General features: G+C 43.1%; 1 protein-coding gene across 11 annotated transcripts in view; it reads right to left on the bottom strand.

The window, feature by feature from the left end:
- Positions 1-203: 203 nt before the first annotated feature.
- The window catches only part of PAFAH2 (platelet activating factor acetylhydrolase 2), a 59,162-nt gene continuing 31,593 nt past the window's right edge, over positions 204-27,772 (bottom strand). For 5 of the 11 annotated variants that reach the window (XM_031683845.2, XM_031683844.2, XM_031683843.2 and 2 more), the window contains 2 exons: positions 13,347-13,454; positions 5,070-6,000 (listed from right to left, as the gene is read on the bottom strand). In XM_031683845.2, the coding sequence (XP_031539705.2) occupies positions 5,834-6,000; positions 13,347-13,454 (275 nt within the window). In that variant the 3' untranslated portion in view covers positions 5,070-5,833. Of the gene's footprint in view, positions 1,819-5,069; positions 6,001-6,582; positions 9,898-11,228; positions 12,337-13,346; positions 13,455-27,772 lie in introns of those variants that run through there. The other 6 variants (XM_072975071.1, XM_072975072.1, XM_031683848.2 and 3 more) reach the window with 5 other exon arrangements.

Raw genomic sequence — 27,772 nt, 5'->3', positions numbered from 1 at the left:
ATATATTCCTTTTATTACTGATAAAACAATTATATTCTTAAAATAGAAGGAAAAAAAATTATGCACTGGAATACTACTCAGCCATAAAAAGAATAAAATAGTGCCATTTGCAGCAACATGGATGGACTTGGAAATCATCATTCAAAGTGAAGTAAGCCAGAAAGAGAAAGAAAAATACCATATGAATGAATTTATTTACAAAACAGAAACACTCAAAGACATAGAAAACAAAGTTACAGCCACCATGGGGAAGGGATAAATTGGGAGTTCAAGACTTGCAGATACTGACTACTATATATAAAATAAATAACAAGTTTCTACTATATAGCACAGGTAACTATATTCAATATCTTTTAGTAACCTATAATGAAAAAAATATGAAAAGGAATATATGAATGTATATGTACTACTGAAACATTATGCTGTACACCAGAAATTGACACAACATTGTAAACTGACTATACTTCAATTAAAAAATAAAATAAAATAAAAATAAATAAAAATAGAAAAGAGTTTTGTCCTCCTCACTGATCTTAGGTCCTCCTACATCTCTAAGACTTCTATCTCCACTTCCCCATCACCCCTCCCAGTGTCAGTCCCAGCTCCCTAAAAAGTCACACACTTATATGTTTTGCTGACACCAACCCTCAGCCTTGAGTTCTTGGCTTTTCTCTCTCTTGAAATTCTCTCCACTTTCATGGTCTTGATCAATCTCTCTGATCCCCACACATTGCCCTGATATCATAGCTATCCATACATGTGTTTGTCCCCCTTGCTTACAGAGTGAGCACCTGCAGGGCAGGATTCTGTATGATTTTGTCTTAGTATCCCTGCAGTGCCAAGAAGAGACACTTGGCCAGTGTCCAATCATTTGGTTGATGTCTTTTTGGCCATTAAACAACAGTTACGGCTGAGAGTCAGGCAGCATAATATACATACAGTTTATTCTGGAGTCAGTACTATCCCAGAGATATTTAAAAAAACAACATATAATATACATGACTTGTTTTTAATTTTGAAATCATTTTAGATTTCCAAAGAGTTGCAAAGGTAGTATACAGAGTTCCCAGAGACCCTTCAGCCAGCCTCCTCTTACATCTTATATACACATGGTATTTTTATTTAAACTAAAACAGTAACACTGATACAACACTATTAACTAAATGGCCACTTTAATTGGATTCCCCATTTTTCCACTGGGGTCCTTTCTGTGTTCCAGGATCCTATTAAGGACACTGCCTTGCAGGTAGCATCGTATCTCCTTAGCCAGTGACGTTTCTTTTGGTGGGGAGGCTGGGGTGGGGGTTGTTTTCTATTGTTTCTTCCAACCAACCTTTTCCAAAGAATCAAAATGTGAGCAAGAAAGATAGTCATGGCAGTGGAGTGGTGAGTAGCAGCACTCGCCCTCTGCTGCAGGGACTTCGAACAGGGAAACAGACTATTCTTCCCACATGGGGCTAGAAGATGATTTTCATCTTAGAGCTAGTTTTTTTCTTGAATGGGCACATGTGGGCCTAAAAACAGCAGGGAGTTACTCATTACTCTTAATTTATTAAATTTCTGGGCCATCCCATAGCCCATTTTCCCATGGCCTGGCATAAAACACATTTCCAGTTACTCATAAAACTTCCAAGCAGTTGGCATTCATCAGCAATCTTAGCAATTCAGTGAGAACAGAGGTTACAGCTGTCACAGGAAGTTGAAACCAAGGCTGCTGAAATCACACTCATTCCGAGGCAGGGTGAAAGTATACACCGAGTAGAATTCAAGCCCGGAAGGTGGGGGTGGCTGGAGTGTCAGGTGGAGAAGGGTGGGACACTGTGCAAGAGAAAATACACAAGGGGAAGAAAAACAGATGTGTCTCTGGAACTCAGAGTTGATTTACAGACCTCCTGGGCTTACTGCTAAGCCCTTACATCAATTAGTAAGTATCAGCACGGCGAGGCTTTCATAGACCCTCCATCCCCAGCCCTCCCACATTACTGGATCACCACAGATCACCTCCTACATGGTCTTCAGTCCTCCCCCTTCCTCAAATCCATTCCCAACATAGACACCTACCAACCCAAATCACTGGAGAGCGCAGGCCTCACCCAAGCTGGACAAGTGGGGTGTATCACTTTCCGGGGGTTGCCTTAACAAAGTGCCACAAACTGGGGGCCTTAAACAACAGAAATTTATCATCTCATGGTTCTACAGGCCAGAAGTCCAAAATTAAGGCTACAGCAGGTTCCTTCTGAGGGCTATGAGGGAGAATCTGCCATGCTTGCTTGTAGTTTCTGGCAGCATCAGCTGTTCCTTGGCTTGTAGATGGCATTCTCCTTGCATCCTCACAGCTTCTCCCTCTGTGTGCACCTGTCTCTGTGTCCACATTTCCCCTTTATGTAAGGACACCAGCCATACTGGATTAAGGGCTACCCTGATGACCTCCTCTTAACTTGATCATCTGCACAGACCAACTTACAAATAGGGTCATGTTCCTCCCATTGTCCTGTATATTGCATCCTTCTTATCACAAGTAGGCAAATTATTGCTTATTTATTTTCTACCCTCCATCCACACCTACTTGAATGTAAGACCCATGAGAATAGGGGCTGTGTCCATTTTCTTCATTTCTATAGAACAGTGCCTGACACACTGTAGGCTCCAGTACATATTTGGTTCTTGAACAAACTGAGCACATTAGGGGTTTAGAGCATAGTGATTAAAAGTGTGGGCTCTGGAGCCACAGTCTCTGAGTTCAAATCCTGGTTCTGCCTCTTACCTTGAGCAAGTAGGGCCCCAGAGTTTCAGAGTCTTTTTTGCTAAGTTCCAGTCTTTTTTTGATGGTTGTTTAGCATTTAGTTGTGGTTTTGTTATAGTCGCGAGGAGAGGCGAGCTCATGGTCATACCACTCTGCCATCTTGACCGGAACTCTCCAGAGTCTTTAGAATCAATGCTAGGAAAGAGCCCAGAGAAGAATTTCCTGCTTTTGATCCTGATTGTCCATTTAACAGTTGGTCACTGAGGAACTCTGAGGTGGCAGGCCCTGGGCAAGGCCCTGGGAGTACAGGAATGAAGAAGGTGAGTCCCTGATCCCAAGACCTCACAGTAAACGGACATCACCTCAGAGTACTGAGGGAGCACAGGGAGCAGAGGCTAACCTAGGGAAGGGAGGGACAGCAGGGAAGGCCTCCTAGGGGAAGGGACAGCTGAGCTGGTGAGACCTGAAGGAAGTCTGCAGGCTGAGAGGAAGGGAAGAGGGTTCCAGGAAGAGGAAACAGCACAACTAAATGCCCCAAAGAGAGAGTGAGGCTAGCATGTTTGTGAACTGCAAGTGGCCTGCCCTGGTGGGAGCCCTCAGGCTTTAACTGGTAAGACTGGACTCAAGACTGGGGAGTGGGCTGGGCCTGGAGCACCAAGACACTTGGAAACCCTTCAGGGTGGGGCTAGGACTTTAAGGATGATGAGCTAGAATCACAGGATTGTGGACTCCTGAGCTGAGGGATTTGATGGGTCACACAGTTACTTTAGAACCCTTCCCTGCTTTTCATTTTTTTCAGGTAGACAGTCACCATTTATTTGTCTGAGGTAGTTTGCAAGCACAATCTGTTCAAAAACAAAGTATTCTCTACAGGTATGCTACAGTTAAAAACCAATCTGAACTTTGCAGGTGGATTTTAAAAGGTGATCATTTAGTGTATAAACTGCTTACCATATTCTATTGAAGCTAAGATAAACTTTAAAAATTAACATCTTTAGAATGGGGTCTTTTAATCAGTTGATATCAGAGTTTAACTTGTACCAGTTTTCCTTTCTTGATATTACATAAAATAAGGGTGCATTCTACAACTGACAACATCTTCGATTTGTTGATGTATGGCACTAGATTGATGGAAGGGCTGATAGTAGGATTTTGTTAAATAGCTATGTCTTCTACTCCATTTTTTACAAGATTTTCTTTTTTATTCAGTTAAAATACACAGAACATAAAATTTACCATTTTAACTATTTTTAAGTGTACAGTTTAGTGGTGTTAAATCATATACATTGTTGTGTAGCCATCACTACCATCCATTCCCATAACTCTTGTAAATCTGAAACTCTATACCTATAACTCTATACCTATTAAACAATAACTCCTTCTTCTTCTCTTCCCCCACATCCCTGGCAGCCACCATTCTACTTTGTCTCTATGATTTTGACTAAGTACCTCACATAAGCAGAATCATGCAGTGTCTTTTTATGACTGGATGATTTCACTCAAAGTTCATCCATATTGTATCATATGTCAGAGTTTCCTTCCTTTCTAAGTCTAAGTAATATTCCATTACAAAATTCTGTTTACCCATTCATTCATCGTTGGACATTGGGTTGCTTTCACCTTTTGGCTATCGTGAATAATGATGCTATGAACACAGGTGTACAAAGATCCCTGCATTTTAAAAAATTAAAGCAAACCCCAAAAATTACAAAGGAGAAAATAAAATTACTCACCTTTCCTATCACCTGGAATTAACCATTGTTTACATTTTGACATTTGTTCCCAGTGTTTTCTCTATAAATACATAGTTTTAAATTCCTTGATATAGGAATGCACTGCCATTTTTTAAAAGAAAAAAATTAGAATATTACAAAGCTCAAGTTACTGTTCACTTCAACTCACTATTCCAACTCCTTGTCCCCTCCCCAGAGAAAGTCACTCTTACGAGTTACAAGTGTACCTTTCAGTCCTTTCATTTGAAAAAAGTTTCTACATATGTTTGAAGATACTATAGAAAATCCACAGTTCTGTTTTATGTTGCAGAAATTGTATTATGTTGTATGCATTACTCTACAACTCTGTTTTTACTTAATAGATTTTGAGCTCTATCCATGCCTCTGCATATATAGATCTAATTTATTCCTTCTAATTGCAATATAGTGTCTCATTATAATTACAGGTCCTATTTTATTTGTATTTTCCGTATTCGCAGCCATTGAGCTGTTTTCAGTGGTTTGTCATTAGATACGGTCCTGCGGTGGACAGCCTTCTTGAATACATGTGCAAGTATTTCTCCAGGGTGGAAACCAAAAGAGAATTGTCAGGGTACAGGGTAAGAATATTTGCAGTTTTACTAGATAAAGACAAATCGAGAGAATCCATTTCCCCACAATCTCACCAATCCTTGACACGGTCTGATTTTTATTCCTTCCCTGCAGTTTTATAAATGAGAAGACTGAGGCCTGGGGCTGTCCTGCTTTCTAGGTTAATTTCAGGGCCAGGACTAGATCCATGACAATTGGTGCCCTAGGCAAAATTTCTGCACCGCGCCATATTGCCCGTCAGTTCTCTCTGGAAAATCCAGGAAAGGCCCCAGTATAAGCGGAGTGGGTGGGGAGGGAATGGATAAAATTCTCCAACATGGTGATTATACTGTGAGTAGAAATGATTGCAAATCCTCCCAGAAAATGGCTTCGCTCCGCAGATCTGCTCTCCCGCCCTAGGCAGATTCTACCTGCAGCTTTCAAAGCTGCACACGAGCATGGTGATTGGCTCTTCCTCGGCCGAGACAGGGTGGGAACAGAAATGGCGCCTCCAGCAGCTGATTTTTCAGTGCAGCGGCTCTGTTCTGGGAGGAGGGGGCCGCTGAGCCTCGCTGGATTCGTGGAGCCCACAGTGGCCGCCCTGAATCCCGGCAGAGCCTCGCCAAGCTGGACCGAAGCTGGACCGCAGCATCCCGCTCCGGCCCTGGCGACACATGCCTGCCGCTTGCCTCACCTCGGAGACGGGGGTCTGCCCCTGGCCGGGCCCCGCAGCCGGCGCCCGAGCGGCTGCAAGGGGGTGAGAGCTGCAGAGAAGAACGCGGAGATTTCACAAGGGCCTCCCCAGCCGCGCCCACCGCGGCAGCTCGGGAACGTTCGACACCCGGCGGCCCGGGAAGCAACCGCCTGCCCTTGGCTTTGAGTGAGAAAAGGAAGGCTGACCAGCACTTCTCTCTCCCCAGCCTCGGATCAGGGTGTCAGCTCCGCCGCAGGCACCTGCAGGGAGGGCGAAGACTAAACTGTGCTTGGGCTCCTCCAAGATGCATCAGGTGAAAAGCTGGGTGAGGTCCCGGACCCCAGCCCCTCTTAACGGCCAGTCCTGGTGTAGGGTGTTTCTCCCCAGGAGCTGGTGGCCAGATTTCCTTTTTCCTCTTCAAGGCAGGAAAAACCAGTGGGATAATTTGAGGGAAAGAACAAAGCTGGCACCGGCCAGGCTACTTAAAGAGCCTAGAAGGCTCCCTTCCTCTCACAGTTGGGATTTCTTTGGGGGGCTGGCATTTTTTCCCTCAACAGAATTTTCTTCTTATCTACCACTTTTTGAACCCTTGCTTTGTGCCAAACACTGCACCAAGTGTATTATCTCGTTTCCTCCTCATGACAGATTACAGGTTCACAGAGGATAAGTAATTTCCTGAGGTCACACATAATACAGTGGCAAAACTACAATTAGGAATTTGTCCCAGATCCTGTGTTATACATTTTTTTATTACAAAAAAAGTTTTATAAATTAACTATTTTCTCACTTTTGCTAATCTTACACGAACTCTTTTGAAAAAATGAGAACAAACACTGCAAAAATCACCATACTATTTTTACTCAGTGGTAAGAATGAACAGGATACTGTGTATTGCCGGTGAGAGTGTAAACAGGTAACACTTTTCTGGAAAGCAGTTTGGCCATTTGAATTGAGCTTTAAAACCTGCCCATACCCTTTAATGAGGAAATGGTCACCATCTATGGAGACAGCAATAGCTATCAATATGTAAAATGCATATTCCTTGGGACCCAGCAATTCCACTTAAAGGAATCTATTCTACAGATGGATGTACTAGCACATGGACACAATGGTATATATGTAAGGACATTCATTACTGCACTGCTTGGACAGTAACAGATGGGAAACAACCTACAAATGTATCAATAGAATTGATTCATTTAACCAAGGCACAGCCATTGAAGGAAATTCTACACAATGTTTCTAGAAAATGAGGCAGTTCTATATTTTATATATGGTACAGTTATCAAGAAATATTAAGTAAAAAGATAAAAAATTAGGTACCTGATTGCTACTATTTCTATATGAAAACGGAAATTATATGTATATATGTATGTGTGTATGTGTGTGTGTGTGTGTGTGTGTGTGTGTATTTATACATATTTCCCTCCCTAAGGAAGATACACAAAAAAACAGGTAATAGTGTTGCCTTTAAGGAGGAAAACCACTGAGAGACAAGGTAGGAGAAAGACATTTTTTTCATTGTGTAGTCTTTAGTACCTTTGGAGTTTTATACCATGTATATATATTAGCAATTCAAAATTCAACTAAAAAAATGGATTTGCTAAAATTCCTACCTCTAGATCCAGTAATCTTCCTTTGGGGAATCTAGCTTAAGGAAATTACCAAATTTCAGACAAAGATTGAGGTAAAAAGATATTCACTGAGGTGTTATCATCATGAAAAAAATGTAGGCAACTTAAAAATCCAACAACAGAAAAAATTATGATATGTACATACAATAATATCATGAAATCATAAAGTGAATTTTTACAAAAATATTTTAGTGATATAGGAAAATGCTTATAAACTTAAGTTTAAAAAAAGCCAGACAGAAAATTATCTATGCATTATGCTCTGATCACTGTAACAACAGCAGGCATAGATAATAACTACCAAAAAGCAGTCACGGTTGCTGGGTGAAGGGACTGTGAGTGATTTTGTTCCCCTTTATATAGCTTTTTATACTTTCCACTTTTTTGCAAGGGGCATCCATGTCTTAGGTAATCTTTAAAAAACAAAACTTAAGAATAAATCCCCACGTATTTAGAAAAATTAAAGATATACAGACACATTGAGCCAAAAATTCTGCTTCTAGAAATAAACTGTGCATAAATAGATGCACAAGTTTGCAAAGTGTTATAATTACTAACAAAAGATTATTGTAAACAACTCAAGTGTCTATGGGAGGAGACCACTTAAATTACAGATCATCTATAATACAGAATATGAAGCAGCAGTTACGGAGAGTGAGGTAGGTAAACCAACATGAAGAGAAGATCTGCAGAGTAACATATTATTGTGATGAGGAAAGCAAGTGCAGAACAACATGGATGTTGTGGTTGCATTTACGCTAAAGAAAGAAAAGCTAAAATTCTATTTATGTTTAGACATAAATGCATAGCAGACATTACATTGTTAACAATAGCTGTCAAAAAAAAAAACAATAGCTGTCTCTGGTGAAGGGGGAATACACTGAAAAAGACTTGCTTTTGACTACATTTATCTGTGTTTTTTGCGTCTTTTATAAAAACGTGTTCTCATATCATTTGTGTGATTAAAATAATTATATAGAGGTAAAGTATAAGCATAGAGAAAAATCTGAAAGGATACACAACAGAATTATCAGTAGTTTTCAGCAGGGATGAGAGATTGGGACTTGAGGTGATGGGTCATTTTCTCAATTTATTTTATATACTTTGGCATTGTCTTTTTTCCTTTAATGACGCCCACACATGAACTACCTTCATAATTAAAATAGCAATATCAAAAGCGTGGCTGGTGGGCAGTAGCCTCTGCATTTCCCCAGCTCTCTACTGTCCCTCCACACTGGGGCTCTGTTCTCAGGTGCTGACCTTGCTCACATGCACCACCCAGGAGCGCAAATCCCCAGAGGACACCAGCCTCATTTCTCCTCTTCCCAGAGAGGAGGAACCCGAGACGCAGAGACACAACCTCCTGGCAGCTCTGCTGGGAAAGTGGACTCGGGCGACCTGGATCCCAGGCCCCCTCTCTCCCACCTTCAGTTTCCAGAGATAACCCATAGGAGGGGAGAGCCAGGACTGTTCCTACTGGGCTAGGGAGGACAGGGCTTGAAGCCACAAATTAATGATATCAGTGCAATGTCAAATGAGGGAACAATAAACCCCATCATTTGCTGAGTTCCTGCTGGGCTCAGCTTCAAGCTCCTTTCCCAGACAATGGCCGGTCACATCCCCTGCCAGGTTTTCCAGAGAGACAGCGACAGAGTACCGGGCCAAATTGGCCTCCGGTGGCCAACACTCTGGGATTCACCTCTAATGACTTATCCCCTCCAAGGAGGGAGCTTGGGAACCCTCCCAGGTCCCTGGAGCTCAGCGCTGGAAGATCTGTTTGCTCCAAAAGCTAAGCGGGACGCAATTGTGGTGGCAGCGGGAGGCTACTGGCCTGGAAGCAGAAAACCCGGACTTCAGGAGCCAGTGCTGCCATGTCTTCTTTTGTGACCCTGGCAACTCACCAGATCCTGTGAATCTGGACATTGTGGGGGCAGACAGGAGCTGCTGTATCTGGGGGAGAAAGGGCAGTGTCCAGCTCCTCCCCCACCATGGCTGTCTCAGAATCCTAGATGTCGGTGAAGCTGCTGTTCCCTCTTCCCGAGCAGCTGCTGCCTGTCTGTCTCCATGACAACCAGGCCAAAAGACTACTTTGCCAGGGTCCAGGCTCTGGAGCTTACCTTTGAGCTGGGTTTTAGCTTGTCTTTCTGGAAGCCAGTCCATTGCCACTCCCAGGAGCCTCTGACAGCATCCTCTAACCATTGCATGGGAGGCACACTAGGCCAGCCAGAAAAAACACACCACTTATCCTTTATAAACCTTATCCACTTGGAGAGAGGAAAGACAGCCTTATGTCCAATGAACTTGTAATCACTGGTGATTTGTGTTTCAAAGGCCCCATCCCTCTCCCCAGTTGCTCTGGGCTGCTAGTAGAGATTTGCAAGAACAGATGGCTTAGGGAACAGGTCACTTGCACCTGAGGTCCCCAGTCTTACCCCTTTCCATTCCCTCAGGCTCCTTACTGCTCTCTGCTGGCCTATGGCTGGGTCCAAGAGTCCAGCGGTGACCTGTCTGGTTCTAACGAGACTGAAACATAAAAAATCTTGATGGTCATCTTTCTCAGAAGGTCACAGAGGGTCAGTCAGGTACTCAGAGCTTTACAGAGCCCACCCTTGGACACAGTAAAATTTGCCTAACTGTACTGGCTTCCCAGAGCCATTTTTAATTAGACAGCTATATTTTTCTATTTGTGCTCTGACACCCCAGCTATAAGCTTCCTAGAGACAAGGATTATATGACCGCCCCTTCCCAGGTTACTGCCTCGTACACAGCAGGTGGGTTCACGAGTACCTCAGTAGCACAGAAGTACCTTATGTACCGATCAAAAAATTTGACTGGAGTCAAGAGATCTGGTTCTAGGCCTAGCCCTGCAGCTAACTTGCTGTGCAGCTTTGAGCAAGTCCATTGTCTTTTCTGGGCCTCACTCTCCACATCTGTGAAGTAAGTTGGACTGTGATCTCTAAAGTTTCCTCCTGTCTCTGTCTCAGGGAGAAATCCACAAAGCCCTCACAGGGAACATTGGTTCAAGATTCAGATAAATTAAAGAAGGAAAAAAAGTCATGAAATGGCAACTATGGACTCTAAGGTCCCAACTGAAAAGGGCTCACAGAATAGACAATGCAGTCCACACAGATAAACACCATCCAGGAGATGAGTTCTGGAAAGCTGAGTACCTGTCCCACTCACAGCCCCCTAAGGAAGGTGTCCTGAGGAGCTCTCTCTAGGTCAGGTTGTATTAGGTTGTGATTAAATCCATCCTGCTTGGGCCTAGGATGGGATGGCCTGATACATGCTGGGCCCAGTGGAAATCAACTCCTACCAGGGTGGTTGGGCTCAAAACTCTGCCTGATGGGGCAAGTTACACCAGTCAGTAGCAAGAACAACTGGACCCTCCTTCTTTCAGGAACTACCAACAACCAACACTACACACTCATGGAGAGGGTGGGACCCTGGAGCTCAGGTTGTAACCTGAAGAGCACTGCACTGACTCAGAAGTTCAGGAGCAGAGCACGTCCGGCTAGCAGTGGACATACTTTCCTAAAAATCTCTCCTCTCCCCATGGAACGTCATAATGAAGTTCCATCACTGAATTTTATTTACATAGGCTTCTTCCTGCAACCTTGTACACACACTCATACACACCTAAACGTTCCCCAAAGAGAACTCCAGGGTGATGGCTAGGCTCCATTCCAACAATGAGAAACAGCCACCGCACTTCCCTCCAACACCCTGTGCTCTAGCTGTGATAAACCACTGGCATGACCCTCCTTGCCTTGTGCGCGTGGTTTCCCCTGCCCTTCGCCCTCCCTCCCCACCCCCAGCACCCTCCTACTCACCCTGCTTTTGTAGGGCCTTCTCTGGCTCTTAATTGTTGCTCACAGTATCCCTCTCTAAACTCCACAGCACCTCTGGACAGCTCAGTAAAAGGTCTCCTGGACTGTGGACACCTCATTAAAAGCCCTAACATCTGTATGCCAACTATCTGTTTAGAAATATCTCTCCTCCCTTTGAATTCCTCAAAGCCTGGAGATTTCCTTGGGCCCCCAGTACCTAACACAGTGTTTGGCACAGGGAAAGTATTTCATCAACGCTTTTCCAGAATTAAGTGAATGAATGAAAGAAACAGTCTGAGGGCCACCAGCCCTCATTTTTGTATGAAGATATTCCGAATCATGCCTTGCATTTTTTTATTGTGTTTTTAACACTCTCAAAGTACTTCTGACATTGCTTGTTACTTTGATTCTCATCATACCCAAGAGGTAGGCAGGGAGAGGAATATGACTCCCTTTGGTAGACAAGGACCCCAAGATGCTGAGAGGTACAATGACATGCTTAAGGTCACAGGAGAGATGGCACAGAGTCATAGGAGAGTTTTGACCTCCTGACTCTGAAGCTGGGGCTCACTGCACTGCCACCATTGGCTTCCTCGTGTCCCTGCAACCTCTCATGTGAAGAGGGATATCAGGAAAAGGAACGAAGCTTTGAGGCCAAGCATCCTTTGGTCCTCTGGGGAAACCTTTCCTCCCTAGCAAAAGCCCAAATCCACAGCCCAGGGCAAGAGGCATCTGGAACCGTGGGATCACTGGGCTCCAGTCTTGGGATCACCACTTTCCAGCTACTTGATCTTGGGTACATCATTTACTTACTCTGAGCCTCAGTTTCCTAAGAAGTGGCATGTGTCTGCTTTACAGGCATCCAGGGCTGAATTTATACCCTGATAAAGTATCATTTGCATATGACGGGAAAGACAAAAATGACACAGCAAATACAAAGCAGGGTGGACAAGTCCTCAAGTCCAGACCCGTGCCAGGACAGACCCTCAGATGGAGCTCTAGGCATGGGCAGAAGTCACTGGCACAGCAACAGGGCAAACTGCCCTCTGTCAATTTATTCCCGCCTCTCCTGCCACTGCCCTACAGCCAGCTGAAAAAAGCGCAGGGCAGAGGGTTTCACTTCAGTCCAAACCTGCAAAAAGACATTTTTCTAAATTCCCTGACTTCATAAAAATGATCTACTTACTTAGGTAATAGATTCACCAGGTTCTGGCCAAGTGTCTCTTCCCATATTACCCTTTGGCTATTTTGTGACTTATTTTCTCTTCCAAGAGGTGGGTGGGAGGTCCGTACTATACCAGTCCCAAGCCTGCTGGCCTTTATCAGGGTAGGGGTTTGTATGTGCAGGGCCTTAGGGACAATTAGTTTATTAAGGTCCCAGAAAAGTCACACTCACCTCTTCAGTTACTCAAATAGCATAAGGCCTTGAAGAGGATAAAATGAAATCACTGGCTACTGTGACAATTTATGCCCTCTCCTTGGAAATGGCCAGTTGCTATCTGCTATTATTATTATTATTTTTTAATGTTCCCATTATTAAGGCCATGAGTTCAGCCTCTGTTCTCACACAATTAACTTCACCTAGAGACCTATTCCAGACTATAGACAGTGCCTCTTCTATTGCACTGTTTGGTACAATAGAAGGTACAATGTGTACCTTCCTATCCTATTTACAAAAGAAACTCCTCAGAGGTGAGGAATCTGCCTTATTCAAGTATTTTCAGTAACTGGCACAATCCCTAGCACACTGTAGACATTTGCTAATTATAGCTACCACTTATTGTACACTGTGCTAGGCACTTTTTTATATAACATCTCATGTTATCCTTACAGCAACTCTACAAGGTAGAAATATACTGTCATTCCCATTTTACAGATGTGGAAACTGAGGCTCAGAAAGGCAAAGTAACTTGTCCAGGGTAACACAGCTAGGAAATAGTAGAATCAGGATCAGATAGAGGCTGAATAGTTTCAGAGTTTGTTTTCTGGCCATTCTTGTGGTGAGCTCACTGCTGTCCACTGCTGGAAAACCCTTTCCTTCCTGGTGCCATTTCTCTGGCAGTGAGGCAGAGCCTGGCTCTGATTCTCCATCCTATATTCCTGACTCTCTCTGGGGCCTTTACCCTTTCTTTTCCCAGTTACCTTCAGCTTTCCCAGTAGCAGAATGGGCAGCTTCTCCTTCCTTTTCTTTCACCTGATGTCTGCAATGGTGGGGGCAAGGATTTCTTACCACAAGTACATGGAGCCTGCCTGAAAAGGAAAAATTCATAGTGATTAAAATTATGAGGCAGTCAAGGGACACTTCAGGCCCCAGTCTGTCCTCTGGGGAGCCTCGCATCCTAATCTGGACCAAGCCACTGACTCCCTCCCAGTGGGGCTGATGTGATTATCTGTAAAATGAGGACAATAATGCTGACCCTTCTCATGGGAAGGAAGGAGAGGAGGTACATGGGAGGAATAAAGCTTGGATGGGAGAAGACTAGAGATGAAAAAGCATACGTTTCAGGCTGAATTTAGAGCATGATGTCATTCTTTTTAGGAGTCAAGAGTCTTTTAATTCACATTTATGAAACTGCTTTTTGGAATTCCTTGAATTCCTCATTTTGCTAAGTTTCTACCTCCTATAATGAGTCGAAAAAGGGGAGACAAGTCCAGAGGGTTCTTAGATTCAATCCTTTATGGGAGAAACTAGAGACTCAAAGGCTCACAAAGCCCTCCGTCCCCTCCCAAGGAATGAAGGATGGTGACAACAGGAGGAGGAACCGATGACAGCTTGGAAGGTGGCTTTGGCCAGCTGCAGGTATAGGAGAATTTCCAGTGGGAGACAAACAGGTCTTGAAGTGGGGAGCTCAGTCTAAGCTAGGGAGGGGCCCCTCAACCTCCATTTATTCCCTCAGGCCCACGCTTGGACCACTAAAGCAGACACTGTCGTCCGAGGACTTGTGGGCTCAGCAAAGATAATAATGGTATTTAACAGTAGAGAGAAAAATGTATTCAACTCCCAACCCAGTTATGATTTAGGCGCAGCCGTGTGCAGAATAGTAATGAGCTCCTTATTTTAAGCAAGTGGTAGAGGGATGAAAATAGATCGTGTTGAACCAACCTAGGTTTTTGCAATCAGTGAACTGGATTGGACACCACACCCTTCTCAGAGAGAAGAGAGAAACATGAGGAGTCTCTCTTAAAAACAAAAAGCCTCTCTTTTCAGAAAGGAGTGTTCATATTGCTGCAGGGTGACTTTCATCTAAATCATCACTAGGGAGGGTTTAGACCCTATCTTGGTGCTGGAATCCAGAAGAGAAGGAGACTCCAGCCCCTCCCCTTGGGCCTCTGGATCCAAGTAAGACCCTCCAAAAATAAGGGAACCCTGGACTGGATGGACCCTCAAGGTCATCTAGCAAAAGCGATGACAGTGGTTCCCATGTATGGTTTTGGTGCCAGATGCTTTTTATATATTGTTTCATTCCAACATCCTCATAAAGTAGGTACTTTTATCTACATGCTAAATGGAGAAACTAAAGCTCAGGGTAAGGGTCTAGCCCAAGGCCACACAATGAAAAATACAGAGCAAGGATCTGAACTTCAGCCTGTCTGACCCCCAAGCCCATGTTTTCTCTACTACACTGCAGAGGTCTTTGCTCAATTGCCACTTCTCAGTGAGGCCTTCCCTGACCTCCTGAAGTAAACAGGCCCTGCTTCCTCCCTGGGGTCCTCTACTCCCCATCCCTATTTTACTTCTCTTCTTAGCACTTAAGCACCTGGCCTAGTCTATCTTTACTTGCTTATATATTTATTGTCTATTTTCTTCCCCTACAACCTAGGCTCTATGAAGACAAAGATTATTATGCATATCCCTGGTGCCTAGAATAATGTCTGGAAAATGAATGAACAGTCAATGAATAAGTGAATGTTGAATAACCTCTTGCCTGACTTTTTATTGGAAAGCTGGCAGAAATGCATACCACTTTTGATTAAAAGCAACTCAAAGGTCCTTTAGAAAACCTGAAGGTTCTAGACTCTGATGGAGTAAAAGGGAGAATAAACAGACAGGGGGCCTGCTTTTTGTAAGAAAGGGCGTTTACAGGAGAAGATGGCATCTAGGCTGTCAAAGCAGGTAAGATTCAGATACGAGGTGCTAGTTTACAAGTTAACTCGAGTGCACACAGGGATCTGTGTATGAGAAAATAAAACAGGTAACTGGAGATGCTGGGCAGACAGGGGAGCTCAGTCTCCAGGAAGAATCAACAACGCCACTCCGCTGCTTCGTTTGGCACAGATCATGTGTGTGCTTGTTGCCAATAACTTTCTTCTTCATTTAGGAAGATAAAAGAGGGGTGGGGAGGGGATAAGACTTCCCTGTAGCACAGATATTGACTGTACCAGAGAAGAGATTTACAAGTCACTTTAAAGCAGTAGTTCTTTAACTTGCCTGAGCTGATAACCTGGGGCAAGTTTCTTGACCTGGGGGGGGGCATTAAATGACTTAAGATATGTAAGACCCTCAATACAAGGCCTGGGATGAATGTCTTCTGAAAAGCCAGTAAACACAACATTTGATAATACACTAAAAATTTTGCATACAATTTCATAGGGGATTGGAGCTTTCCAGAGGTCCACTGAACCAGGGGTGAAGAACCAGTGCTTCATGAGACAAGTGGGCTCTGAGGCCAACAAGATTTGGCTATAACTTGCTAGAATATGTTCACAAACCTAAAGAGAAAATGTAGTATATGGAACAGGGTTTAGTAAACCTTGGGAGCACAGAAGTGGAAAGTTACAGAGGCAAATGTAGGCTGTCCCCATTCAAGCACTACTAAGTGAAGGGTGCCCTGGCCCAAGAATCCATTTGCCTGTCCCTGGTGGCACTGGTTTAGCTAGGCTATGGAGATGTACACAGCAGGCCTCAGCCTGATTTTTTTAACACTTGGATCATGTCACCTATTTCGCCTTGTTCTGACTGCATCCTTATCACCAACCAATCATCTGATTACAACGAGGCTCTGCCAGGGGAGGACCTATAGGGAGAGAAAAGGAGGGTCTGGTCCCCTCCACTTACATTTCTTACTGTGAATTATTAGTGAACTGGCATTCTGGGTTTACGTCTGTGAGTATGGCTAACCCCTCTTCCTCTGCTGACATACAGATCAGTTTTCTATGCCCACAAAGCTTCTTGGGTGATAGCTAATAAACCCCAGTGTGCTGCGATTGAGAGTTCTTATTTCTTACTGTATTTTCTTATGAGTAATTTCTCTCCTAGGAATCTACCTGAAGGAAATCATTAGAAGTTGAGATGGAGCAATGTCCACTATAGTGGATTTTAAAAAATTTTGGAGTTAATATTTAGACGAACAAGCAGTTATAAGAAATAATATTGAGAGATTCCATATACCCTTCTCTCAGTTTAACCCAGTATTAGTCTGTCTGGACTGTTGTAACAAAATGCCACAGACTTGGGTGGTTTAAAAAACAAACATTTATTTCTCACAGTTCTGGAGGCTGGGAAGTCCAAACTCAAGGCACCAGGAGATTACTTATCTAGTAAGGGCCCCTTTCCTGGCTCACAGAGAACCATCTTCTCACTGTGTCTTTACATGGCATAAGGGGCAAAGGAACTCCCTGGGGTCTCTTTTATAAGGGCACTAATCCCATTCATGAGAGTTCCTCGACCTGAATCTCCTCCTAATCACTTCCCAAAGGCCCCACCTCCAAATACCATCACATTTGGGATTAGGTTTCAACATAAGAATTTTGAGGGGACACAAACATTCAGTCTATGGCAATAATATCTTTTAGAATCATAATTGAGGAACTGACATTCGTACAATCCACATACCTTATTCAGATTTCACTATTTCATGTGCACTTATTTGTGTGTATATTTAGTTCTGTGCAATTTTATCACATGTAGCTTTGTGGGATCACAACCGTAGTCAAGCACAGAATAGTTTCATCACAAGAAATACTGTTAATTTTTATAGTAAAAAAGGAAAAACAGCCTCAGTATTAGGAGATTGCTTACATAAATTATGGTACAGTTTAAGAGCAAAATATTATTCATTTAAAATGATGAACACATAAATATCAAATGTTTATAAAGATTGTTTAATATGAGAAAATACTTGTAAGATATAAAGTTTTGTACATTTTAAAGTAAATGTTGAGAAATACTTGAAGGAAATATGCTAGAAATTTCTAACACTATTTACCATTTGGTGATAGAATAGGTTGTGTTTTTCTTCCATTTAATTTTATTTTTGTGTGTATTTTTCAAAAATTTCTATAATAAGCATCTGTTGTGGACTGAATGTTTGTGATCCCCACCTCAAATTCATACGTTGACGCCCTAACTCCCAATGTGATAGTATTTGGAAGTGGTGCCCTTGGGAGGCAATCAGGTTTAGATGGGGTCATGAGTGTGGGGTCCTTGTGATGGAATTAGTGGCTTTATAGGAAGAGGAAAAGAGAAAGAGATGGCTCTCTCTCTGCCACGTGAGGACACAGTGAGAAGGCAGTTGTCTGTGAGCCAGGAAGAGGGCCTTTACCAGGGACCAAATCAGCTGGCACCTTGATCTTGGAGTTCCTAGCCTCCAGAACTGTGAGAAATAAATGTCTGTTATTTAAGCCACCCAGTCTAGTACTTTGTTATGGCAGCCTGAGCTGACTAAGTCAGCATCTTTTAATTAAGAATGGGGGTGGGGGTGAGGGGGCATGGGAAAATACATAGGGGAAAAAAACAGAGGGAAATCAAGACGACGACAACAACAAAAATAAAAATAGGGACTCAAGGCTGAGACCCTGAAGTGAAGAGACACTGCTTCCTGGGGAGGCAGTTGCTCTGTTGAAACAAGGGGTCCAGGGATCCAGGGGCTGTGACCTATCTCTTTTTCCAGCCACCCAAAGCAGTTTAGAGGAAGTCTTCCAGGCTCTGCAGCTCCCAAGCTTGAACTGGGTGCAGCAGGAAGGTGAGGGTGTCCTCAAGCCTCAGCTTTATTTATGGAAGGCAAGGAGGCTAGAGAGACTTTGTGTCAGGGGATGGGGGTGGAAGCAGCCAGCTAGTTCATCCCTGCTGGTTCCACACTCACCATCCGGATCTGCAACCCAGTGTGGGGGGGGGGTAGGGAAGTGAGACAAAGGATGGGTGGAGCTCAGGCCAACTGCTCAGGAGTGACCTATGGGAGACGAGTGAGGGCAGAGCCTGGGCCTGGACCTACACTCAATCTGCCAGGAGACTGTGCCCTATCTGATAAGAGTATTGGCCTGGAGTCAGCCATCTGAGTCTCAGTCCGACTGTGCTTCAAAGCAAGGCAGTTTGGCAAAGCCAACTTGATATGGGAGCATTCTGACATGGGAGACATTTTGATAGAACCGAGTCAAAATATAAAATTACCATTAAAATAATTACCAAGTAGGTTATAAAAGACATATTCAACCTTTACTTTCTCTCTGATGCTCACCCTACCCATGACTTTCATTTCATCCGTTATTAATCTTGACTCCATTCCTGATTTCTATCATGGCTCTGAGCCCCTCTCTAGTCCTGATTTCCAGAGGTGAGAGCTGGCATTGGGTGGGGCTCAGAGTGGAACTGAAGATGTCTGCTTAGTGTATACCACTTGATTATATATATATGTGTATATATATATATATATATATTATATATAAAATTTATATAATATATATAAAATTTTAATGATTTGGTTTTTAGGGTAAATTTCCTCATGTGAATAGTGCTGCATCAATGCATCCATGGTTGAATGGCTGCTTTAAAATCTGCTAAAGGTATTGGAAGTACAACCTAAACAAAGTGAGAGATCCTGAGGAGGATTCCCAAGTGAAAAAGCCAGAGGTCCCAGAAGGGAAAGAAAGAGACAACTCCATCTGGGAATGAAATACCCTAGAATCCTTCTGAAGATATGGTTAGTCTGTCTGCCTGGAATTCTGCCCTTTGGGCGACTGCCTGCCCTTCTGCCATCCCTCATGTTTCTGGTAAACAGCCAGTTGCAGTGCCATGCCTGCCCTGGGCATCAGAGGTGGGCCATGGCCCAGGCCTAGCCAATTTCAGTACCTAACTTCTGTTCACACTGACTGGTCCAAGAGGAGGGTCCAGAATCCAAGCAGAGTGAGCCTCTTTCCATGGGGTCTAATGATACGGTCCCTGGAGAGAACATCTCCAGGATCTTTCTCTGGGATCAGGGACTATAAGGATGAGGGGAATGTGGGGCTGCTGGCAGTCATCTTGCCACCAGCAGATAGTCAGCAACCTCACTTCAAACTTCCTGACTTGATATATTCTTTTTTGCTTAAACTGATCACGTCTATTTTCTGTCAGTTGCAACTAACAGATCCCCAACTCATTATTCCACTCCTTATTTTGGCAGTTATTGGGTTCCCAAGACTACCTAAAGGGAAGCTGGCTTATTGACAGGCCCTGCCCACTTATCAGAGCCTACGGTCAGACCTCCTACTTAGGAAAGTGATCCCCTGTGAAAGGAAAACTTACACGCTTCAGAGAAAACCTAAACCTGTCTATATCAATCAACCAAGTCCTTTATTCATAAATGTTTTTCAATCGAAGAGAGGCATAACTAGGCACACATGGTGAAGCGTCTGACCTTTGAGGATAAAGGTCAGCCTCCAAAGTTTCTGGAAATAAAGAACCAAGACTTAGATTGGCATCAGATCTCAAGAGTAGGTCTTCAAAGTTCTGAAGGAAAAAATGAATTTGAACCTTGAATTCTCTCCCCAGCCAAATAAGCATTCACAAGTTTGAGGTCCTACAAGTTTCCCTCTCATGCCTCATTTAAAAAAAATATGACCTAGAGATCATCATACTAAGAGAAGTAAGTCAGACAAAGGCAAATACCATATGATATCACTTATATGTGGCATCTAAAAAAATGATGCAAATGAACATATATACAAAACAGAAATAGACTCACAGACATAGAAAACAAACTTAAGGTTACTGGAGGGAAAGTGGGGGAGGGATAAGTTAGGAGTTTGGGGTCAATAGACACACACTACTATATATAAAATAGATAAACAACAAGGACCTTCCGTATAGCACAAGGAACCATATTCAGTATCTTGTAATAACCTATAGTGGAAAAGAATCTGAAAAAGAATATATATAACTGAATCATTTTGTTGCACACCTGAAACTAACACAACATTATAAATCAACTATACTTCAATAAAAAAAAGAATAGAAACCAATTTCTAATATGAAGTAAAAAAAAAAAAAAGTATGCATACGCTAACAAAATGAAAAAGGAATCCCAGAAAGAAATGGACCTGAATGGGATACAGGAAACAGAGAAACTAACCTTAGAGACCTATGAAGGTGTCATTTCATAAACTGCATGAATGAGTCTCCAAATTATTAAATCCAGGAGGATTTACAGGTGTTCCCTATTTTGTTATTTTAGCTTTACTCTATGTTTCAATTTTTTCATAATTTAAAGTTGGAAAAATAGAAGCACAAGGATTAGAAAGAAAAAGAATAATGACACATTTTTTATATTAACAAGAAGAAGGAGGCAGTTAAACACTAGAATGAATTAAAATATCGGTTATTTAATGTTTCGTTAACAACATAGGTGTTTCCTAACTTACTAGGTTCTACCATCTAGATGTTTAGACATATGCTCATTTAGAAACATGTGATTTTAGGTTGCACAACAACACGAATGTACTTAATGTCACAGAACTGTACACTTAAACATGGTTAAAATGGTATATTTTCTGTTATGTATATTTTACCAAAATAACAAAAATTTAATGGAATGTAATTTTTAAAAATTCAGTATTTTAATTATTTTTGAAAATTCTAGTTGGAGCTTTCTGGGAAACAATAACTTTTGTTATGAAGAAACATTTATGTGTTACAAGAACCATTTTTGTATGTGTTTCCTTGTGCACGTGTACATGTGAGCAAGGGTTTCTTTAGGCAAATGTTTGGGGGTAGACTTGCTGATTGGAGGATATGAGCATCTTCAACTCTAAAAGATATTTCCAAAGTGGCTACACCAATTTAGGGCTGTCCCACCAGAAGGGTATGAGTGTTCCAATGCTCCACGTTTTTGTTGGCACTTATATTTTCAGACTTGCACATTTTGGGTGTGAAATCTGAGTCTCGTTTTTATGGAGCAGGGGTAAGTGGTTTGTGATTTGTCAGCCTGGCTTAAAGGGTTAAGACAGCACCCAGCACTTGGTCTGGCAGTGACACAAGCAGGTATGATGTTGGTTGAATTGCCCTGGCCAGGGACATTTGTCCTTCAGGAAGTCCTTTGGGTTAAGCGGAACTGGGGTTCACCATGAGGACCTGGATAGGAGATACCAAGAAAAGTAAAACTAGCAAACCTGAGGAATAGATCCAGCAGCTGACAACAGGCAGGAGAGAGAAGATGTTGGGGCAGCTGGTGTGAGGCTTGCAGGATAGATTCTTAAAAGAGGAGAGTCAGCAGCAATGCTGGAAAGATGGCAGGAACAGAACTTGGTGAAGAGAAGAGGTGAGGTGGTATTTAAGACACTACAGCAGGTTCCAAAGCTCAAAAGCAGGAGAAAATTCTTAGGCACTGAAGGAGAGAAGAGGGGTGTGTTTGGCAGAAAAGAATGCAAACTAGAGAATAATCAGAAAATATGGGATGGTGAAGGAAAATTACTAAATTGATTCATGCCTCAGTATCCTCATTCATAAAATCAGAACATTGATGGTACCTATCTCAAAAAACTGTTGGCAAAGTTCCATGAAATAATATTTCTAAGGCACTTGGCATAACGCCTGGAACAAGTAAATTCAGTAAGCATTAGCTCTTGTTAAATCAAGATCTCGTTAAGCCAAGTCTTCCAAGACCACACAGCTGATAAGTGGGTATCAGGGATTTGCATAGTTTCTCTGATTCCAAAGCCCAAACTCTTAACCACTGCACTCTACTGAATAACTGCCATTTATTGAGCATAGTGCTCCACAGTCTACATTAGTTATCTCATCTAACTTTTGTAACACCCTCGAGCTGGGTACTGCCATTTTACAGAAAAGGAAATGGAGCATCATAAAACTCACTTGCCCAAGTTCACACAGTTGGGATTCACACCCAGGTCTGCCTGGCTCCAGTGCCCTCTCCCCAACACCACAATGGGAGTCAGGAAGCTCGGGTCCCAGTCCACTGATGAACCTTTATCACTGATCCTCAGTTTCCTCATTTTTTAAATAATAGGGGCCAGGTTAGAGAATGGCCTCTCTGGTCTCTTTAAGCTCCACTGTTCTTGGGAGGTGGATCTGATGAAGACAGACTGCATTCAGGTAGGAGAGAGGTGTACATCTGAGTCAGACAGCGTCCCCATCTCCATCTGACAGCACAACATCAACCAACAGAGATCCAGAGGCGCCGAGAGATGAGTCCAGGTCTCCAAAGCATTAGTCATCGTCTGCTCCCACTCCCCAGGGGACCAGCAGTCGGACGCTGCTCCAATTATACCGGGATGATGAGGGACCTCTAGGATGATGAAAGGGTGGGAGAGATGTCAGAGGACAAAATGGGACATCTGACTCATCCAGCCTGGAGTAGAGAAGGCAAGAAAGGACAGTTTTCAAGTCTCCACTGAGTATGGGGGCTGGGTGGCAGGGTGGAAAGATCACAAGGTTAAGACTCAGGGTGTCTGGGACCTGGGCCCTACTCCTGGCTCTGCTACTAACAAGTGGTACAACCTGTCTTTGACAAGTTACTTCGCCTCTCCTATCTTCACTTTCCACACCTAATACGTTAGGAAAATGACTTAAAAAAAAAACCCCACTAATTTATACAAAGAAATGTATAACATTATAGCTAAGAACAACTAGAAAGGGCTCAATTACCCTGGCAACAGAGAAAAGTGCTAAACAGACCCAAGGGGCGGGGGGCTGGGGAGAGTTGATGCAACAGAATGTTAAAATGCCATTTGAAATGCTGGATAACAACATTTATCGAACACTAACTACGTGCCAGGCACTAGGCAGAAGTCTTGACAGACGTGGCCTCACTTAATATCCTCAAGTGTCTTCCGAGGTAGGTATTATCATCATCTTTCAAATGAGTTAGCTGAAGCCCTGAGAGGTTAAGCCACCTGACACGTTAATAAGTGATAACCTCAGGACTCAAATCCAGAGGTCCACCTGACTCGGAGGGCTGTGACCATCACCTTTACACTCTAGTGGCTCAGACTGTTGGATGTGAAGACCATGCAGAAACAGAAAAATATATGAAACAATGTTAAGCGGGTCTGGGACCCTCTAGAATGATTATGTTAATACAAAAATGTTGGCATCAATATTAGGTTTGGAAGTTTGTGAAAAATAGACAATTCAGGACGCTGGGAATTTACTTGGGGATGCTGAAGTGAAAATATTTCTGCTTAATTTCTGGTGGTAGAGATGATGAAATATATAATACTGAGCAAGGGGTGAGAACAGATGAAAGGGTCTAATAATTCATTTTCCAGGTGAGCGGAGAAGGTTCAGCTACACTTCCTCATCACCCAGAAGAGACTGGAAATCTGGTCACCTGACTCTCCTGCTTCAAGCTTTTCCGTTACTTCATGTTTGCCTACATCACTGGTTCTCAACCTTGGCTGCTATTGGAATCATGTAAAAAGCTTTTAAAAACGCTGATGTCCAGGTCCACTCCCAAAGGTTCTTATTTAATTGATATAAATGCAGTTTTGGCATTGAGAGTTTTAAAATTTCCTCATGGGATTCCAATAAGCAGAAATACTTAAAAACCTCTGGCCTACCCAGTAAAGGCCTAATTCCTCCACTTGGCATAGAAAGCCTTCTCCGGTTTCTTCAGTAAGCTCCCCTACATCCATATTTTTCGCCTGTTTTCTCCAAGGCAGTTAAAATATCCGAAACATGCTATGCTCTACTATTTACATATCTATGCCTTAACGTTATTTCCTCTGCCTGGAAGGACTTTCTTCTGCCTTAACTATCTGGAAAACTCCAATAGCATGGTGGCCAGCCTCCAAGACGACTCCAGTAATTCGCACCTCCTTGTATTCATGCCCCTCCCTCACTGAAGAGGACTGACCTGTATGATAATATGATATTGTGGATATGATGGAGTATGACTTCCAAGGATGGGTCTTAAAAGACACTGCAGCTTCCACTTTACCCTCTCTTGGATCAGTTGCTTTGGGAGAAGCCAGCTGCCATGTCTTCAGAGACCTCTAGCTGGAGAGCTCCACGTGGTAAGGAACCGAGGCCTCCTACTAGCAGCCACATGAGTGAGCCAGCTTGGATGTGGCTCCTCCAGTCCTGGTCAAGCCTTCAGATGACAGAAATCCCAGCTGACACCTTGACTGCAACCTCATGAGAGATCTTGAGCCAGAACCACCCAGCTAAGCCATTCCAGAATTCCTGAGCCATGAAGTGTGAGGTATGTTCTAAGCTGCTAGATTTGGGACTCATTTATTATACCAGTAGATACTTAATACAAATACCAAGCTCAAGTACACGATACTCTGTGAAGCCTTTTTAGACTTTCCCCTCTGCTGAAGTTGAACTGAACATCCTGTGCTGCTTCTAAGCCTGATACATCCCCTATTACAGCACGCATCACATGGGGCCTACCTGTGACTTGCCTTTCTTGCCTTCTAGATTCAGTTCCAAGGGGACAGGTCCAGCCGTAGTACAGGCTTCAATAAAGTACTTGTAGAGTGAATGAACGTCCATGAGAAAGGCCCACTTGAGGCTAGTCCAAGCTTCTTCCCTACACAAAAACTCCAAGGTATGGTTGCTGGATATCATGGACGTCATAGTGAATGGGGTCCTGAGGATTTTCTTAATAATCCAACAAAACCCTGGCCATCTATGGAGGTATTTAATGCATTAGACTAGAAATCATAAGATCTGGATTTTTTTAAAAACTATTGATTCATACACTTTTATTTATTTATTTATTATTTAAGTTTTGTGGGAGAGGGAGGTAATCAGGTCTATTTATTTATTTGTTTGTTTGTTTTTAAGAGGAGGTACCAGGGATTGAACCCAAGACCTTAGGACCTTGTTCATGCTAAGCATACACTCTACCACTTAAGCTATACCTTCCCTGCAGAAGATCTGGATTTTAATTCAAGTCTGCCAACTATCTGATGAATTTCTCTGAGCTTTGGTTTCCTCTTGGGTCAAAAGACTTAAGGGCTTTTCCAGTTCTAAAATTCAATGATTCTATATTTTCAGCTAGTAATTACACCTGATCCATAAAAGAAGAGAAAATAGGCTAATAGTGTAAAACCATAGCGAGGGTTCTCAGACTTGGCTGTGTATCAGGAACACACATACACACACACACACACACACCTTGTCCCCACCCTATACTTTCTGAATCAGCTTCTCTGGACATGGCCAGGGCAACTGTATTTTTACATAGTTTCAAAGTGATTCTAATGTGCATCTAGAGCTGAAAATCATGAATCTATAAATATGTGGGTTAGAGATTTAAGAAAATTTTTCTGCCAGATGGTTGGCTTCATGGTTTTAGAGTATAGTACTTCTGGGCTTGTTTCCTGAACTGTTAACTTTATATGAAGTGGGTGGATGTATAAATGGATAGATGGATGGATGGACAGACCCAGCCTACTTTTACTACTAGAAAAGTAATTCAAACTTTACTGTCCAACTCAGTCAGGTCTTCAACAGAAATGACTCTCTGTATGACCCAACTGCTTAGGACATTTACTGGAGATCAAATTGTGGAGTGTTTTAGCCTGCATTGGGTAAAGAACCGCTTTACATTTTTGTTAGATACAAATGAACAGGAATTAAGAGCACTGACTTCGGAACCCAACAGTTTAGGCTCCTGGCTCCAGCACTTATTTACCTGCTGGGTGACTGTGGCTGGGCTAGCAAATCTTTATGAACATCACTTTCCTGATCTGTTGTAGAGGGTAACATGCACTTCCTTATAGGAATGTTGTCAGGATTAAATGATACAATGTATGTAAAACACGGAGCACAGTATTTGGCACAGAACAAGTGCCCATTACATAGTAGCACCTATGGCAAAAACAAAATATGGTATTTTTATTATTAATAGCAATGTGTATTTGTCTAGTGCTTTGTAAATTACAAAGTGCTCTCACTTCTTACACTGAAACCCTCCCTCCCCCTCAAAAATCCTGAGGTGGGCAAGGTAGACATTAGTGACCCCATTTTACAGAAAAAGAAAGAAAGGCTCCAAAGGGTTCATTGGCTTTAGATCAAATGGCGCAAAAAAAAAAAAAAAAGTGTCAGTGTCTGGATTCAGACCTGGGTGTGATCCCATGAAAATGAATAATTATACATGCACACTTGGCAGGCTGAGCATCTAGGGACCATCTGGCTCAGTAGGCTGAGGAGGACTGTATTTCTGAGCAGCTTCTTTTTTTAGATGAAAGCAAGATGGGAAAAATAAGCTGGCAAACTGCTTTCTCTCATTTTCAACATTAGTGTGATTTGTGCTCAGTTTTGCCCTTCTTTTAACTCTTAAATGCTACATGTCCATATATCTTGGTTCACTCCACCTGCCCTTGGCTGCTCTGTCGCTAGCTCTGCCCTGGGCCCCACAGCTGGGATCTGGGAAAACCTAAAAAAAAAAAAAAGGAACCAGGGGCAGCTGGAGACATCAGAGGACGAACACCAGCTGTTCCCAAGTCTGGCTGGGGAACAAGAAGCCCCCTGATGGGGGGTGGGGGCAGGGGACGATTCCTGCTCCCCATGTCAGTCAGCAGGAGGATGCTTTTCCCGTCCAACAGATGGGTCCTACTCCTAGAATAACGTAATAAAGTGCAATACTAAATATGGCACAGGATCTATGTCTCTTGGGGAGCCTGAGACCATGAGATCAAGTGTTAGCTGAATCTAATCAAGAAGGCTCTCAGATGAGGTGGGACTCGAAATGGGCCCTAAAGGAACAGCAGTGTTGGGATGCACAGAAAGGAGGCTGGGAAGTTCCTGCAAGCAAGACAACATTGTGAGACAGGGCATGCGTGTTTATTTAGGGGGTGGGTGGGCATATTCAGGGGATTGTGGAAAAAGAAGAAGGCATGGTAAGAAGCAGAGTACAGGAGAGGTAGGGCAAGACCAGACAGAATGAGGGGAGAAGATGCAGTTCTCCAGGGAAAAGGGAGTCCTGTAGATTCTTAACAACTCAGTGACAGAGACACGACCACCCCCTCCCCCCACATCCCAACAGACAGATTAGGAAACCAAAGTCATGAGAGAAAAGCACACACAAGAGGTCACAGACTGAGGGGCAGCGAGAGAGTCGAGACAAGAACCCAGGGCTCCAGACAGTTTGTTCCTCTTTCCATTAGACCACCCTTCCAGGCTAGTTTTACTTTGTTTTTACAAAAGTGGTATTTCAGGCAGATCTGGCAGAAGAATGCAAGAGAAAAGAGAGGTTAGAGTCCAGGAGACTATAAAAATCACTCCAGGGGTGAGCTGATGGAGGGACTATGCTCAAGTAAAATGGAAAAGATGGGCTGGGTGAGAACCACCAAGAGGAAAGAAAAGAGAGCTTGGTAGAAATTAGATACAGCAGCAAGGGAGA

The sequence above is a fragment of the Vicugna pacos genome, chromosome 13, assembly GCF_048564905.1.
Source record: "Vicugna pacos chromosome 13, VicPac4, whole genome shotgun sequence".
NCBI lineage: Eukaryota > Metazoa > Chordata > Mammalia > Artiodactyla > Camelidae > Vicugna > Vicugna pacos.
The sequence above is the reverse complement of the archived record's forward strand: the minus strand, read 5'-3'. Positions and strand labels throughout refer to the sequence as shown.